Here is a 19,538-nt window from a genome sequence, read left to right on the forward strand (position 1 = left end):
ATCGAGACCAGAAAATAGTGCTTTGATAAAGGCTGGGCACTATGCGAAATATGGATTTGCCAAATAAAATCTACAAGAAAAGGATGACTGATTGCTGAACTCTATAATTTATAAAGTTTATTATTAAATATTCCAATAAAAAATCATGTTTGTACAAAGCAATCATAGAAGCAAGATAACAGCAGTGTGTTTAAAAGAATAATACATGTGACTGAAATGAACTTCGTAACACAGATTATGTATGTGTCCCTACACAAATTATTATTATTGTATAATTGCACATGAGTCTTAGAATTCATATTGATGTGAAGCCCCAAGGCCTTGCAGTTAGAAACTCATGACATAGAATAAAAAATAACCTTTACATGTTCCTGAGGAATGTTCAGTGCAGTTTGTATGCAAGCCCACAAAGCATTAACAGTGGCTGCTAGAGCTGCCGACAAACAAAGTGGAGCAATTACAGCTGATGTCTGAGTCACATCTGTAATTCATCACTAACTGAAGATATTTTCCCAGATAGGTTAAAATATTCCATTGTCAAGCATCTCTACAAAAAAAGGGACACCACAGATGTCAATAATTACCGGCCAGTATCATTGCTAATAGCATTTTCAAAAATCATCGAGAAAGTAATGTACTCATGAGTGGTTCGCCATCTCAACAGTAATGGGATACTTAGTAAATCACACTTTGGATTTCAAAAATATTGTTCTACTGAAACAGCAATATACAATTTCACTGCCCAGATAATACAGTCTTTAAATAGTAAAATGTCACCAGTAGGAATTTTCTGTGACTTATCTAAAGCACTTGATTGTGTGAACCACGACATTGTGTTACAGAAATTACAATTGTACGGTATAAATGGAACAGCATGTCAGTGGTTTAAGGCATATATACAGAACAGGGAGCAAAATGTTTCTTTACATGGAAATGAATTAAGGAAGTTTTCCACTTCATCTAACTGTGGTGAAATTACATTAGGTGTGCCACATGGTTTGATCATGGATCCCCTTCTGTTCCTGATGCATGTGACTGACCTTCCTCCTTAGCGGAAACAAGAAACTAAACTGACACTGTTTGCTGATGATTCAAGTATCATTATTAGTTCAGTAAAAGAAACTCCAATAGAAAATGATACAAATAATGACTTTGAGTTGTATACATGGAAGACTCCTGGAGATACTAAAAGGTATCAGATGGATTATATAATGGTAAGACAGAGATTTAGGAACCAGTTTTTAAATTGTAAGACATTTCCAGGGGCAGATGTGGACTCGGACCACAATCTATTGGTTGTGAACAGTAGATTAAAACTGAAGAAACTGCAAAAAGGTGGGAATTTAAGGAGATGCGACCTGGATAAACTGAAAGAACCAGAGGTTGTACAGTGTTTCAGGGACAATTGACAGGAATGGGGGAAAGAAATACAGTAGAAGAAGAATGGGTAGCTTTGAGGGATGAAACAGTGAAGGCAGCAGAGGATCAAATAGGTAAAAAGATGAAGGCTAGTAGAAACCCTTGGGTAACAGAAGAAATATTGAATTTAATTGATGAAAGGAGAAAATATAAAAATGCAGTAAATGAAGCAGGCAAAAAGGAATACAATCGCCTCAAAAATGACATCGACAGGCAGTGCAAAATGGCTAAGCAGTGATGGCTAGAGGACAAATGTAAGGATGTAGAGGCTTATCTCACTAGGGGTAAAATAGATACTGCCTACAGGAAAATTAAAGAGACCTTTGGAGAAAAGAGAACCACTTGTATGAATATCAAGAGCTTTGATGGAAACCCAGTTGTAAGCAAAGAAGGGAAAGCAGAAAGGTGGAAGGAGTATATAGAGGATCTATACAAGGGCGATGTACTTGAGGACAGTATTATGGAGATGTAAGAGGATGTAGATGAAGATGAAACAGGAGATTAATACTGCGTGAAGAGTTTGACAGAGCACTGAAAGACCTGAGTCGAAACAAGGCCCCCGGAGTAGACAACATTCCATTAGAACTACTGACGGCCTTGGGAGAGCCAGTCCTGACAAAACTCTACCATCTGGTGAGTAAGATGTTTGAGACTGGCAAAATACCCTCAGACTTCAAGAAGAATATAGTAATTCCAATCCCAAAGAAAGCAGGTGTTGGCAGATGTGAAAATTACTGAACTATCAATTTAATAAGTCACAGCTGCAAAACAATAACGTGAATTCTTTATAGATGAATGGAAAAACTGATAGAAGCTGACCTCGGGGACGATCAGTTTGGATTCCATAGAAATGTTGGAACACGTGAGGCAATACTGACCTTACGACTTATCTTAGAAGAAAGATTAAGGAAAGGCAAACCTACATTTCTAGCATTTGTAGACTTGGAGAAAGCTTTCGACAATGTTGACTGGAATACTCTCTTTCAAATTCTAAAGGTGGCAGGGGTAAAATACCGGGAGCAAAAGGCTATTTACAATTTGTACAGAAACCAGATGGTAGTTATAAGAGTCGAGGGGTATGAAAGGGAAGCAGTGGTTGGAAAGATTAAGGAAAGGCAAACCTACATTTCTAGCATTTGTAGACTTGGAGAAAGCTTTTGACAATGTTGACTGGAATACTCTCTTTCAAATTCTAAAGGTGGCAGGGGTAAAATACCGGGAGCAAAAGGCTATTTACAATTTGTACAGAAACCAGATGGTAGTTATAAGAGTCGAGGGGTATGAAAGGGAAGCAGTGGTTGGGAAGGGAGTGAGACTGGGTTGTAGCCTATTCCAGATTTTATTCAATCTGTATATTAAGCAAGCAATAAAGGAAACAAAAGAAAAATTCGGAGTAGGTATTAAAGTCCATGGAGAAGAAATAAAAACTTTGAGGTTCGCTGATGACATTGTAATTCTGTCAGAGACAGCAAAGGACTTGGAAGAGCAGTTGAATGGAATGGATAGTGTCTTGAAAGGAGGATACAAGATGAACATCAACAAAAGCAAAACGAGGATAATGGAATGTAGTCGAATTAAGTCGGGTGATGCTGAGGGAATTAGATTAGGAAATGAGACACTTAAAGGAGTAAAGGAGTTTTGCTATTTGGGGAGCAAAATAGCTGATGATGGTCGAAATAGAGAGGATATAAAATGTAGACTGGCAATGGCAAGGAAAGCGTTTCTGAAGAAGAGATATTTGTTAACATCGAGTATTGATTTAAGTGTGAGGAAGTCATTTCTGGAAGTATTTGTATGGAGTGTAGCCATGTTTGGATGTGAAACATGGACGATAAATAGTTTAGACAAGAAGACAATTGAAGCTTTTGAAATGTGGTGCTACAGAAGAATGCTGAAGATTAGATGGGTAGATCACATAACTAATGATGAGGTATTGAATAGAATTGAGGAGAAGAGGAGTTTGTGGCACAACTTGACTAGAAGAAGGGATCCATTGGTAGGACATGTTCTGAGACATCGAGGGATCACCAATTTAGTATTGGAGGGCAGCGTGATGGGTAAAAATCTTGAGGGAGACCAAGAGATGAATACACTAAGCAGATTCAGAAGGATGTAGGTTGCAGTAGGTACTGGGAGATGAAGAAGCTTGCACAGGATAGAGTAGCATGGAGAGCTGCATCAAGCCAGTCTCAGGACTGAAGACCACAACAACGACAACAACAACAACGTCTCTGGGAAAGTTATTGATTAGTTTTCTGCGAATGGGCTTGCTCTGAACACAGAACATCTAATTTTCTACTGCAAGTAGTACAGTTCCTTCAATAAATATAACACATCAACAAAAGTCAATAGCCAGGAAAGAGCATACTAAGTTTTTGAGTGTAGATATAGATGAGAATCTTAATTGGAAAATTCGTACTTTGTATTTCCTAAAACGACTAGGTTCAGCAACTTTTGCAGTCAGAATAATTGCTAATTTTGAGGATATAGAAATTAGCAAGCTAACATACTTTGTATACTTGCACTCTCTGATGTCATGTGGAATAGTATTTTGGGGTAACTCAACAAGTAGGCAAAAAGTATTCACTGTTCAAAAGAAAGTGGTTAGAATCATTGTCACACATCTTGTAGGCATCTGTTTAAAAGGATAGGAATTCTTACAATAGCCTCACTGTACATTTACTCAGTAATGAAATTTGTTCTCAACCACATGGACAAATTTAAAAACAAAAGTGGCATTCATGATTATAATACCAGAACAAAGAAAGACTTACACTATCCTCTATTTAACCTATCTTTGGCACAGAAAGGGGTAAAATATCCTGCTGTAAAACTTAACGATAAATTATGTGATGAAATAAATGTCTGACAGACAGCACTAACAGTTTCAAAAATAAATTGAAATCATATCTCCTTGACAACTCCTTCTGTGCCATAGATGAATTCTTTAATAGAAATAAATAAATCTATAGGTATAAAATATGCATTTTGTGCCATTTAATGGGCACTTCACACTTTCCACATCATAACGGTTTCTGTGAGACTGATCAGTGGAACACACAACTAACTAACTAAATGAGTGAATGTGATGCTGACTGAGGTGAGGCAAAAGTGAAGGAGTGCTATTTCTATCTGTAATTTCAAATAATGTTTTATTTTAGGTTTCCATAAGATATGTATTTATAGATTACATTAATTAATGTCCATATTGAATTCGACATACTTAGTCAATGCTATTAAATGATTATCATTCAGTGCTGTTTTTTGTTCTGATAGATAATATGTTATGTCAGTATGTAATGAACTGTGTAACACATTTCACATCTCTCTATATTTCTAAATTTGAATCATTAGTTGTGTTTATTGTAATTCATAATATGTATTACAAGAATTTTATTTATCTGTAAGTTAAATCTGTACAGTGGCTAACTTTCCATTGTTGTTTCCTAGGGTCATGACTTACTTGTGGTCTTGCTTGAATCAGGAGGCTGTGCCCTGACGTAAGTAGAAGCAGTTTTATTGGTATACATATTTCAATAAGTATATGTGAAAGAATGATACTTACCAGAATCAGCTGAACTTCATAATACAGAGTGTTTCTAAAAGTGAAAGCCAAGTGTAAAAAAAAAAAAAGGACCTTTCCTTAAATAGGTAGAACGAGAAAGTAAACATGATGTTATCCACAATCATATCTCAGAAAGAGATTCCTTTTAGGACAGTGGACTTGAGGACATTGGAAATGGTAACAGGGGAAGTTTAGAAATGGTCATTTGATGTTAGGCAGGGAATGTAAGTCACCAACAGGTTAGATTCGTAATTCTGCAGGGTTTTCCTTTTTTCATTACATACTTAAGAATGAATTTTATAACCCATTCTAATGACCCAGTTCTAAGTGCATTCCACCCTACTTTCTGTGCTGCCCATCCTGTAGGATGAAGTGATATTAGTTGTTCCCCAGGGAAGCGTCCTGGGACCTCTGCTGTTCATGATGTATATAAATGATCTGGGTGACAATCTGAGCAGTTCTCTTAGATTGTTCGCAGATGATGCTGTAATTTACCGTCTAGTAAGGTCATCCGAAGACCAGTATCAGCTGCAAAGCGATTTAGAAAAGATTGCTGTATGGTGTGTCAGGTGGCAGTTGACGCTAAATAACGAAAAGTGTGAGATGATCCACATGAGTTCCAAAAGAAATCCGTTGGAATTTGATTACTCGATAAATAGTACAATTCTCAAGGCTGTCAATTCAACCAAGTACCTAGGTGTTAAAATCACGAACAGCTTCAGTTGGAAAGACCACATAGATAATAGTGTGGAGAAGGCGAGCCAAAGGTTGCATTTCATTGGCAGGACACTTAGAAGATGCAACAAGTCCACTAAAGAGACAGCTTACACTACACTTGTTCATCCTCTGTTAGAATATTGCTGCACAGTGTGGGATCCTTACCAGGTGGGATTGACGGAGGACATCGAAAGGGTGCAAAAGAGGGCAGCTCGTTTTGTATTATCACGTTATAGGGGAGAGAGTGTGGCAGATATGATACACGAGTTGGGATGGAAGTCATTACAGCATAGACGTTTTTCGTCACGGCGAGAGCTTTTTACGAAATTTCAGTCACCAACTTTCTCTTCCGAATTTGAAAATATTTTGTTGATCCCAACCTACATAGGTAGGAATGATCATCAAAATAAAATAAGAGAAATCAGAGCTCGAACAGAAAGGTTTAGGTGTTCGTTTTTCCTGCTCGCTGTTCGGGAGTGGAATAGTAGAGAGATAGTATGATTGTGGTTCGATGAACCCTCTGCCAAGCACTTAAATGTGAATTGCAGAGTAGTCATGTAGATGTAGATGTATTTAAATCTTGCAGATTTCTTTTCTTCAGTATCCTCTCACTCTTCTTACATGTCAAAGCACAGCAATAGATGTCTTCCTATTGTAACCTTTGTTTTAGGAAACCTTGCTGTTGAAAATGCAAAAATATCTTAGCTGTGAACCCAATGCACAGACCATCATTCGGTGCACTTTTTATAACTATGTAAAGACTGAGACCCTATATATAGTTTCAATGAAACTAGTGTTAAACCATTAATTGTAGGAACATTAGCAGATATGACACATCGACCACGCTAATATTTTCTCAAAAAACAAAAAACAAAAAACCTTCCTAGGAAATAAAAAGAACTGGCAAGGACTAGGCCAATGGCAGAGAGACTTCTGCTGTAGAACTCAGTGAATGTAAAACTAAGCACTGTAATATTTTGAAAGACAAATAGTGACTTTTACGTAGCCATAAATAAAAAAAGTTCCAGTTGTCACCCTATTAAAAACCTGCATAATACCAACTTTTAAATCATTTTCTTGATAGAAAAACACCTCACTACAGAATATTTCGTCCTTCCAAGAGCTGGGAGGAAGGGGGGAAGGCAGTGGGGGACATGGGATGGTAGGTTGGGAGGGACATTCTATTCGATATCACCAGATGGTAAGAAATTAAAATTAGTGTCACTGACTAAGTCATGTCCAGTCACAAGTAGAATATTTCTTAATATAGCAATCTGTTCTTACAATTTAATCTTGATAATTTATGTATGAATATTCTGTCAGCTTAGTGGCATTAGAATAAAATCATAAGGAACTGCATTAAGAGCAAACTGTGTGATGCTACAGAGAAACTGTGCCACCTATTCAGCTTGCCGAACCTCATTTGTTTACTTTGGTTTCTTCATGTCATAAGTGTACAGCAAATTAGAAAGATCGTCATCAGATGCTTCTCACATTTATGGGCAAAGCAGTGATTATAATGTTAACATTCTGAGTAGATGATGCTTTTGTTCTTGTGATTACTACAGATTGAACAGTAGTTATGCATAAGGAAGGCATATTCTAGACATTATTGTTAGCATTTTGTGTTCCTTTTTCCATGTTCTAATGCCCAATGTTTCTCCCTTCATTTTAATGGAAGGTGGAATTGAACTTCCCCTGCACCCATGCATTGGTTTCACTTCATAATGAGTTTTGAGGCCCCTTTTTCAGTTACTGCACATGGTTTTCTTGCACAATCCGCTTTCTTGACTAAGAGTTGTATGTTATTCATAGCTTGAAATTTATCTGTGGATATATTGGTGTTATGCTATAAGTGCTGTATTGCCTCTTCATTTGTGTGTCTTTGTTTTGGAGATAGTGCCAATGAAAAAAAATTTAAAGACTGTTTTTAGGTCTATAATAATCAAAAGCTCAAAAATTGTTATCTGCTCATAATGTTTACAGTATAACCAAAATAGCTAAAACAAAATAGCAGATTCTGTCTAGAGAATGAGCTCTTCTATTTGCTGAACACTTAAGACAGAAAAATCATGATAATCATGACACCTACTGTAGAGAGCAGCTGCCTAAATAATTTCCCTTGCTCTTAATTAAGGGTGTTCAGGTATTATTATCTGAATATTATTTGTAGCTCTGCTTTAGCCCCTAACCCTAGTTACAATAATGGTAATAATACTCATTGGCCTATTATTTTGGCCCTCAGTCAAGTTGGCACATGTGTGTATTACATCTCTGAAGTACAAGCTATGCTCCTCGAGTTTGACATTCAAAAAACAGATTGATTGTAGAAATGTATTCTCTCTGTGTGTACTGTAAATGGACTTGGCAATATCACAGAAAATGTTTTACAATTCTGTGATCATTGATGTACTTCCAGGAGTGGTGCGAAATTATCCAGCCAACTTCACTAGATATTTTCTTGTAATTTGGATTAAATGTTCTAAAAGAATCTCACTTAATGTATGACATCAAATTAGCAAATTTAACTTTTTGAGTCGAGGGATGCCATTCCACACTGAAGCTACAGCTAATCCTGTCTTTTATATTGTGAATTATCTGTCTTAGTCTTCACAATGGCAATGAGAGAGAGGTGAATGCAGCAGTACTTTGCTAGCCAAGTGGTAATGTGGTTACTCTGTGAAGCAGTGCCTGCCTTAGCTATTTTGTTACATTCTTACTGAAGGTCTGCTGCACTATGTCAGCCTTTTATCTCTTTTCAGAATGGCCTCCAAGCAGTTGGATCAAAAATCAGTAAGGAAATCTTGAGAAAACTGCTATAATATAAGGAAAAGATAGATTACTATTCACTGTGAAGTTGACATGTTGAGTTGCAGACAGGCACTATGAAAAGACACTTACACATTGGCTTTCGGCCAAAGCTTTCGTCAGAAAAGGAGAAAAAAAGAAAAAAAACACACACACACACACTCACAAAAGCAAACACACCTCAATGAGCGCCATCTCCAGCAGCTTGTGGTCATGTGTGCATGAAGTGTGCTTGCTTGTGTGTTTGAGTGTGTGTTTGTGTTTTTCCTTTCCTGATGAAGGCTTTGGCTGAAAGCTAATGTATACATGTCTTTTCAGTGTGCCTGTTTGTAACTCAACATGTCCTCTGTATGGTGAGTAACAATAATATGTTCCTATGTTGTTGATATTCCAACCTGGGGTTCCCATTGTTTGATTTTTTTAAAACTTCTCCATCATTAGACTTCTTGGTGAAATTTACAAAATTACTGAATTGGACACTAATGCCTGTATTTTTCTATTTCTATCAATATAGTTTTTAGTTTTTGTAGATACACAATTTGACTGAGTAAAGTGTGGCATTTAATAATTCGTGAACTGAGTTTCTTTATGGGTCTACGAACAGTGCCAGGTTCCCATACTTTTGTGGAAGTTCTGAAATGCTACTTTCATGTATTATAATTCGTGATGTTTTGGGAAGGTTTGCGTTATGAATACTTTTTGACCTTCATCATTAGCACTTTGCGTACCATATAGAATTTTTTGTTTGTTTATTAAACATAGCAGATAAACTTAAGAGAGAAATAAATCATCAAGAATATATTACTTCACATTATCTACAAAAGTTTCATAATTATTTGATTGCATGCCAGTCGAAATCTACCAGCTTGGAGTTAAAGATGTTGTTAAGTCAAATTGGAAGCACATTTTCACCTAAAAGTAAATTTTATTAATGGTGTTTCAGTAAGGAGCAATAAAGCAATAAAGGTAACGATTTAAACTAAACTAAACTAAACTCCATCCGAACAGGCCTTGGAGGGTCCAATTGTACTGACCAATTGCTGTGTCATCCTCAGCCTACATGCGTCACTGGATGAGAATATGGAGGGACATGTGGTCAGCACACTACTCTCCCAGCCATTGTCAGAATTGGAGGCACAAACTCAGTCAAGTAGTTGCTCAATTTGCTTCACAAGAGCTGAGTGCATCCCACTTGCCAACAGCACTTGCTAGACTGGACAGTGACACGTCCAAGTGCTAGCCAAGCCCGACAGTGCTTAACTTTAGTGATCTGATGGGAACCGATGTTACTTCTGTGGCAAGGAGGGCACAAAATCAGAAGAACAAGTGCAGTGAGGGATGACCTCCAAACCAAGTCCTGGCTGCCTTCAGTTGTCTAATACACAGAGTATAGTGGGTGTTCTCATGAAACATCAATACTTGATGCAAACTTCTTGAATGTTTTTCTTACAGTGTTACCAAAAGGCTGGCACCAAATTCTAGCTGTAACGGACGTATCAGAGGGAAACAGTTTGTAGGATATAACACTCTTTTTGTGTGTCACCAGGTGCATAACTTGATCTTTCATTGACTCAGACTGACCTTCACTTAAGTGGATGTTTTTTGATAGCAATAATCAACCATCCATTTCTTTTTATTAAGTTAACACCATATGTCCTCATCAGGAGTGATATTGGATAAAAATGTGTGATTATCAATTAATAACATTCAATCAAAACTGTACCTGTGGACACCAACTGATTACTGTTGCTTTGAATTAGAGCATACAATATCTCTGCACCTGAACTATGGACATCACTTATTCGACACATTTGCTACACAATATTTAAAAAGTCACATTTCATGAAATTTTCCAGTCATCAGTAGCAGTGGACCATCATGGATTAAGCCATGTAAATGTTCATCATCCAAATGTGTATCTTTTACTGAATGTGGAGAAGTAGTTGTGACAAAATGATCCTCCTGGAAACAAGAAAACCATTTTCCATCATAATTTCTCTGATGGAACTCGTTCCATATATGGCACATACGTTTTGAGCTGATTCTCTTGCCTTCACCCCTCTATTGAATTCAAAGCAAACAACTTGTTACAAACATAGACTTTTACAATTTGCCCTCAATTTTCCAATATTTAATCAATACTCCTAACCATCATATATTTAAATTCAGTACATAACCACAAGAACTATATGAAAACATCAAATGACAAATAATAACTATGATAAATAGACTCAACAGCAACCTGTGCGTCGATGTGCCATACAAAAGTGCTATGCAGTTATGCACCAACCTTTCCTTTTTCTGCAAGTACAACAAAGATTTCAAATATGCCTCAAGCCATATGCAGCATAGGCAATGCTCATACCACTGCTGTTACTGCAGGATGTTCCCTGTGAAACTCACACCATAATAATAATAAATAATTTTATACTTGCCAAAGTGAGTGCAACAACATGTGTAGGTCATAAGTGCATGGTACAATGCTTTACAGTCTTCTAGGAAAATACCATTTACTGTCAGCCAGAAACCCCAGTGGTCCAGAGCCAAACTCCAGATCAGAAAATGTGCTGAACTAGACAGTCAGCCATTAAAATGTTATAGCAGTTTTTTAGTTACTTGCAGGTCAGAAAGGGAAAAAATAGTTTCTCTACTTCTATGAGACCGATACTCGCCTGAAATGCAGTTTAAGAGAATGAAGAAAAGTGTAGGCTTGAACACTCAACTTCAAGTTTACTTTGTGCAGTATTTACTGCTACACAACGAGCAAGCACACAGTCACAAAAGCTCAAAGGAAGATACCACTCCCTCCGTAAACTTTCACATCCTACATTGTTGCTAGTTTGTGCAGTGGCTGGACTTAAAGCTTCAGAGAGAGAGACAAGATTATTTCTACCTTATTTTATTTATTTATTTATTTACACATCTAGTTCTGTAGGACCAAATTGAGGAGCAAGTCACCAAGGTGATGGAACACATAAGTACATGAAATTACAACGTAAAAGTATTAACAGGTAAAATAAAATGTTTATGAACCCAAGCCATAAATTTAAGTAGACACAATCAACAATATAATGTAAGAATGAGCTTAATTTCTCAAGAAACTCCTCAAATGAATAGGAAGAGTTACCCATGAGGAAACTCTTCAGTTTTGATTTGAAACCATTTTAAGTCAATAACTTGGACTTGTTTGTCTACTATAACAAAATATGGGGTGGCAGCTTCTTGTTATCATATTTATGTGATAACAGACAATGTGAAAATTTATACAGAATATTTTCAAAACATTTTTCTTCTGCAGCAGTGAGTGTGTAGAGCCTTGAACTGAAATCTGTGGTTGCTTTCTGTGAACATCATTTTCACCCACACGATTCTCTCTGGAAATTACAGTATGAAGATCCTGGACTGTTGTAAGTGCATCTTTGTATAGACTCAGACCTTTAGATAAACCCATATGAAATAATCACTCAGGTTGTGATTGGGACTATAGGAGGATATTCCAGACCATGTCCAGTGAATGCTAAGGTGTCCATTGCAACAGTCCAATCTCTGAACATCGCCGAAAGGAAACTGAAGATGTCTGCAGTATGGTGTGGAGATGCTCAGTGCTGCATGAACGAGAAGTTTTGGAGTATTTGGCAGTAGTGTGCATCTGGTACAGATTTGTGTTCCAGTAACTGTCTATATTTGTCTGCTGTGACAGTTCACTCAATAAAAATTGGTCCAGTAATGCATTGTGCATTATTTATGGCAGTGATTTTTTGTGGATGAAATGGCACAGCAGCTTGAAATTGTGGATTCATAGTATCCCAGTGCCACCACTTATGTTGGTTGATGTACACATGGAAATCACTTAACCAGACCTGATCCTTTTCTGCTGTCCCATTTCCAGAGGCCTCAGTGATGTAATTTATAAGAGAGTAACCCCACTCCACATCCCTGTCTTTCAAAGATTGGCACAATTGAATTTTGTATGGGAAAAGGCTACTTATCTCTTTCATTATCCTCTGGAGAAATTGCTATAGAATCCAGATTTTCTGTGCTGCATGTCTTGTTGATGTATTGGGTTCCTCACTCAATATGTTTCAAACTTGGTCCACATTCTCCAGGGTTACGACTGAGGCTGGTCATCTTGAGTGCCCCTTCCTGGAATTGTGTAGGGATCTGTTTTTTCCAATAATTTTCATTGACATGGTAAGAAAACAGGGAAGACAATGCACAAAATCCATATCAGAGGGTGGATAAATTTTGCCTTCACAACTGGACTTCACTTCTGTGCTGAAATCTTATAAAGAAATGGTCATTCTGGGTGGTGCTGTCCTTGACTCAAATGTACTGTGTCTCACCACAATATGTCCAGGATTTGCATATAATCTGTTCATGATAAACAAACATTGTTCCAATGTTAGTGCTTCCATTCCAAAATGTGAACCAAGACATTGGTGAGTGAGCTGTAGAATTTTGAGAACTACAATGCAACAGTATCACACAGAGAATCATTTATGGCATACGATTAAACCATGGTAGTCAAGCATTTTCTAACGCCTATTTTGTGCCACCCTGTTCCTTTTTCCATATTGTTGACTTCATTTCTTATGATTAAGTGAAAAAAGGATTTAAAAATTCTGGATTTGGTGTGCAAATTTGTGTAATGAAAATATTTTTGTTTTATTTTCATTTTCCCACAACATAAAGTTGATCTCAAAACAAACTTTTTTTTCAGGGCAATGGAAAAAACAGGCCCAGATGTGTGCTATGTGGAAATGGCCCAGGAGGTACTACATTCCATCCAGAAGACTGGTATTTCTTCAGTTGCTTCCAAATGGTAAGATATCTGTTATTCTCTCTTAGTGAAAAGTTGTAGTTGAATGCTAAGTTAATCTTTTCTTATGAACTATAAAACTGTTTGCTTAGTTAACTCAATGATTATAATTTCCTGTTTTGTTTTACATACAGTGGTTGTGAACAACTTTGCAAAAATGTTGTAAAGAAAAATTTATTAATTGTATACAGTATTAGATACCAGAAATATCTTAGCACTGGGGTTCATTCACAAATTATATTTTCTAGATGGCTAGTCAATATGTCATCCATTGCCCTCCTTCTTTTTTCAGCATGGGCCACATATATACAATTGATTAAAAGCATATTCTGGGAAATGTCAGAAGAATTTGTGTCTTCCACTATGTGTGCAAGTGTTTAGGGGTGGGGGAATGATTTCATGCTTAGACTTATTGAGCTCTGTGCATTGTTTTTCTCACAGTGCACTGTTCTAACTGCCTTCTTCAAACTGTGTACACCAATCTTTTCCTATAATGAAGTCTTCATAATCAGCCAGTACTTTCATTTGTTCTGCCACATTATTCTGTCCTTTGTACTCTATTTTGACTTCTCTACTACCAGGTTCATACTAACCCTATACAGTAGGTTACTTCCTGTAAAGACTGCTGATTGTCCACTGATCTTACTTTATCATCCTCCCTCCACTATAATTTATGGTGTTCTTCTGTATATAAAGGAATTCTCAATCTGATTATGAAACCAACATTTATTTCTTATGCATATATTTAATGTAGTATGTTGTAATGGCACTCTCTTATGTGTTTCAACTTGATTGTTGTGTTAACTTTTGTCAAAACATCCATTGCATAATGTGAACTTTCATGTCTCTTTTCTTTAAGATCACCTAAATGCAATATAATCATGTACTGTTTACATGAACTTCATTAATGATTGTTAACTTGTACCACCCCAGCTAATAGTCACTCAAAAGATCTGTGAACTATTTAGGTAAATGAAACTCATTACATTATGTTACTCAAAGAAAAGCATTGCAGAATCCATGGCATTTGGTTTCACACATTAAATAATTCCAGAATGTATGCTCATTGCCTGGGAGAGGCCATTTCATTCAAGATTTCTTATTACATTCAAACTTAAAATATCTACCAGATGTCTGTGTGTGGACTGTGTGTTAATGACATGGGTGCTAATTTGGTGGATCTAGTCTTTTGCCATGATGAGAGAGACATTGAATTAGAGACAGGCACAATAAAAAGACTTACCACTGAGCTTTCGCCCAAAAACCTTCTTCAGAAAATAAAAGAAAACACACACACATTCACACAGCAGGCACAACTCATGCACACGACTGCTATCTCAGGTCGTTCAGGCCAGTCTGTAGTGGTTATGTTGACTGAAAGCAGCAGTCCAGAATGGGCTAGGGAAGGGGGAGAGGTAGTAGGGTATGGGTGGGCGGAGAGATAGAACAACACTGTCTGGCAGGGCATGCAGGGAATAGAAGGCAGTGGACAAAGCTCCCAGATGCAGCGTCAGCAGGGTGTTTGGAGTGGGGGAGGGGGGGGGGGGGGACAGAAAGGGGAAAGGAAGGGTGAATGTGTTGACAGATTGTGCCACACAGTGACAGTGAGGAAGTGTAAATTGGGAGGAGGTGAAGGACAGATGGGGTGGAAACTGTTGGACAGAGGATGTGGGGCAGTAGGTTATCATAGTCTGAGACCAGGATAATTTTAGGAGTGGAAGGTGTGTTATAAGAATAACACCCATCTGCCCAGTTCAGAAAAGCTAATGGTGGAGGGGAGGATACAGATGGCTGGTGTTGTGAAGCACCAATTGTAATCAAGCATGTTACTTTCAGCTGCATTTTGTGCCACATGGTGGTGCACTTCGCTCTTAGCCACTTGAAGATTTGATGACGATGTCAGAAGACAAAAGAGCATGGAGAGTTACCATAGGAAAACCTACATATGGGCAGATCACATGATGATGATGATGATGATGATGATGATGATGATGATGATACTTATACTTATACTTATACTTATACTTATACTGATAATGATGATTCATCCTGGTGGACACGTGATTGGTAGTCATACCAATATAAAAAATTGTGCAGTGATCGCAGCTGAACTGGCATATGACATGGCTGCTTTCACAGCTGGCCCAGACCATAATGGGGTAGGATAAGTCTGTGACAGGTCTGGATGGATGGATTGGGCATGTCTTGCACTTGAGTCTTCCACAGGGGTATGATCCCTGTGGTAAGAGACTGGGGCTGACAGTGGTGTAGGGATGGACTGGGATGATATGAAGGTTGGGTCGCTGATGGAACATCACTTTAGGAGGGGTGGGAAGTATTTTGGGTAGGATGTCCCTCATTTCAGGCCCTCTTGTAGGATGTGGTTCAGTTTTCCAATTCGGGGGGTACTGGGTGATGAAGGGGACACTCCTTTGTAACAGAGAAGCTGGTGGTGGAAGGGAGGATCCACATGGCCCATATTGTGAAGCAGCCATTGAAATTGGGCATTATATATTCATCTGCATGTTGTTCTGCTACATATAGAATGGAACAATCCTGCCAGTCTCAACAATTCAACCAGTCTTACCATAATACAGCAGGATTTAAATATGAGGTGTTCTGTATTTCAAATATTTTTTATTGTTATAGATACAGGCCTTTACATCAAACCTTATGTAAGGGACATGCTTTCTGGGGATTGCTAGATGAAGGAACTGGCTTTGCTTTTGTGTTGTCAGTTTTAGGTTCAATCTCTCAACAAATACTTTACACAAATTTTATGCTGCTAGCAGATCTAACAAATGAACGGGATTTCAGATTCTGTTTTTATTTTAACTGCCTTACCCAGTGTCCAGATCTCTGACACCCTACCAGTCCTAATTCATCTTTGACTGTTTTTAATGACCTCACTGTCAACGTAATGTTAAATACTAATCTCCAACACCTCCTAATACAGGAACATTTTAAATATGCCAGAATTTGTAGAATCAGGTGCTGTAGTACTTTGGGATGGATCCAGTCAGGTCTTGGGGGTTAGGCAGTGATGTGTAGACTAGTGGAACAAGCAGACAATCCCAAGTGGTTGGTAATGATAGAGTTCATCCAGTGAGTGGCTGCCAGCATACATTTTACCTAAGGACCACAAAGATAAGATAAGGGAAATTATGGCTTGTACGGAGGCTGTGTTTGCAAGTGGAACAGGAAAGGAAATGACTAGTAGCAGTACAAGGAACCCTCTGCCAAGCAGCACACGGTTGCTTGTTGAGTATGTATGTAGGTGTAGATGTAGAATGGCCTGCGAGAAATGAACTTCAGAAGACAGTGAATGTTGACACAAAGTATGACAAATCCAACCAGGGTGTAATTCAAATTGAGATAAATAAATGCAAAATATATCTATTTAAAAAGAACAGGCATAAATTTACTTGATGCCTTCCTAAGAGAGAGTCTCCACGCCTTCCAATCTGACTATGTAAGTGTAGTCCAGATGTCATTTAAATTCAAAGAAATGCTACTGACAGCAAGTTTGGTACTGATTGCCCATGGCTCACAAAACAGGTCAGAACACTGCTGCAGAAACAATGCAAAAAGCATGACAAATTTAAAAGAACACAAAATCCCCAAGCTTGGCAAAGTTTTACAGTTGCTCCAAATTTTATGTGATAGTCAATGTGAGATGTTTTTAATAGTTTCCACAATGAAACTGTCTCAAAATCTGGCAGAAAACCCAAACATATTCTGGTTATTAGTAGGGTACACCAGTGGCACTCTACTATTAAACATGGTTTTACCAAATTCCTTCACCAAAGAAGGCAAAGTAATGATTCCAGAATTCAAATCAAGAACAACTGCTAACTTCAGTAACTTAGATGTAGGTTCAGATTGGGTACCAGTTATGTTCCTTTCAGACTGTGCTGATACAATATCATAATATTTAACAATCGTATACAACCGTTCGCTCATTGATAGATCTATTCCTAAAGACTGGAAAGTTGCACAGATCACACCAATACTTACGAATGGAAATACGGATAGTCCACTGAATTACACACACACATCACTAACTTCAATTTGCAGTAGGATTTTGGAACATATACTTCATTCGAACATTATGGATTACCTCAAAGAAAACAATTTATTGACATATAGCCAACATTGATTCAGAAAATATTGTTCTTGTAAAACACAAGCAGCTCTTTATTCTCTCAAATTAATGAGTGCTATTGATAGGGGACGTCAAATTAATTCCTTATTTTTAGATTTCCAGAAGGCTTTTGTGCCATTCCTCATAAGCTACTTCTCATCAGATTGTGTGCCTACAGAGTATTGTTCCAGTTGTGCTACTGAATTTTTTTATTTCCTATCAGAAAGGTCATGTTTCATAGTAACAGACAAGGTGTCACCAAGTAAAACAGAAGTAATATCTTGTATTCTCCAAGGAAGGGTTATAGTCCCTCTGCTGTTCCTAATCTATATAAATGATTTAGGAGACAATCTCAGCAGCACACCCAGATTGTCTGCAAATGATGATTTCATTTACTGTGACTAGATGGTCAAAATCAATAGCAAAATGATTATCTGTATGGTGCAAAACATGGCAATTGACTGTAAAGAATGAAAAATGTGAAGTCATCCAGATGAGTACTGAAAAGAATCCTCTAAATTTTGGTTACATGATAAATCACATATATCTAATTAGGGATTAGAGTTACAAATAACTTAAATTGTAACAATCACATAGGTAATGTTGTGGAGAAAGCTAACCAAAGACTGTGATTTATTGGCAAAACACCTACAAAATGCAACAGCGCTACTAAAGAGACTGTCTACACTATGCGTGTCAATCCTCTTCTGGAGTACCGCTGTGCAGTGTGGGATCTGCATCAGATAGGATTGATGGAGGACATTGAAAAAGTTTAAAGAAGAGCAACTCTTTTTTTTATAATGTCTTGAAATAGGGGAGAGAGTGCCAGTGGTATGATATGCAAATTGGGATGACAATTTTTTTTTTTTTTTTTTTTTTTTTTTTTTTTTTTTTTTTTTTTTTTTGTTTTGGCAGAATCTTCTTACAAAATTTCAGTCACCAACTTTCTCCTCCAATTGTGAAAATTTTTGTTGGTACCCACCTAACTCAGAAGTGTGTTCCTGGAGCCACTCTGTAGCAATTCTGGATGTGTGGAGTGTCACATTGTCCTGCTGGAATTGCCCAAGTTTGTCGGAATGCACAATGGACATGAATGGATGCAAATGATCAGACAGGATGCTTACATAGGTGTCACCTGTCAGAGCTGTATCTAGATGTATCAGGGGTCTCGTATCACTCCAACTACACATGCCCCATGCTATTACAGAGCTTCCACCAGCTTGTACGGTCATTTGCTGACATGCACGGTCCATGGATTCATGATGTAGCCTCCATACATACACATCCATCCACTCAATACGATTTGAAATGAGACTCGTCCAATCAGGCAAAATGTATCCAGTCATCAACAGTCCATTGTCACCATTGATGGGCTCCGAAACCCCTTTTGGAGATGTTTCGTTGAGTGGTTCATGCGCTGACACTTGTTGATGACACAGCATTGAAATGTGCAGAAGGGTTGCACTTCTGTCACAGTGAATAAATCTCTTCAACTGTTATTGGCAGCAGTGATGTCAGAGATTTGATGTTTTACCGGTATCCTGATATTTATGATACACTTGTGAAAATGGCATATGGGAAAATCCCCACTTCATTGCTACCTGGGAGATGCTGTGCTCCATCACTCATGTGCTGACTGTAACACCACATTCAAACTCACTTAAATCTTGATAACCTGCAATTGTAACAGCAGTAACCATACTAACAATTGCACCAGACACTTGTCTCAAGTTGATTCCGTATTTCTAGATTTCCGGAAAGCTTTTGACACCGTTCCTCACAAGCGACTTCTAATCAAGCTGCGGAGCTATGGGGTATCGTCTCAGTTGTGCGACTGGATTCGTGATTTCCTGTCAGGAAGGTCGCAGTTCGTAGTAATAGACGGCAAATCATCGAGTAAAACTGAAGTGATATCAGGTGTTCCCCAGGGAAGCGTCCTGGGACCTCTACTGTTCCTGATCTATATAAATGACCTGGGTGACAATCTGAGCAGTTCTCTTAGACTGTTCGCAGATGATGCTGTAATTTACCGTCTAGTAAGGTCATCCGAAGACCAGTATCAGCTG

At 37.8% G+C, this 19,538-nt stretch overlaps 1 protein-coding gene across 2 annotated transcripts in view; it reads left to right on the plus strand.

The window, feature by feature from the left end:
• Positions 1-19,538, plus strand: part of LOC126297512 (protein inturned) — a 229,004-nt gene that overhangs the window by 169,693 nt on the left and 39,773 nt on the right. For both annotated transcript variants that reach the window (XM_049988398.1, XM_049988397.1), the window contains exons 14-15: positions 4,870-4,919; positions 13,230-13,331. In XM_049988398.1, coding sequence (XP_049844355.1) covers positions 4,870-4,919; positions 13,230-13,331 — 152 coding nt within the window. The remainder of the gene's footprint in view (positions 1-4,869; positions 4,920-13,229; positions 13,332-19,538) is intronic.

Source organism: Schistocerca gregaria, chromosome X (assembly GCF_023897955.1).
Source record: "Schistocerca gregaria isolate iqSchGreg1 chromosome X, iqSchGreg1.2, whole genome shotgun sequence".
NCBI lineage: Eukaryota > Metazoa > Arthropoda > Insecta > Orthoptera > Acrididae > Schistocerca > Schistocerca gregaria.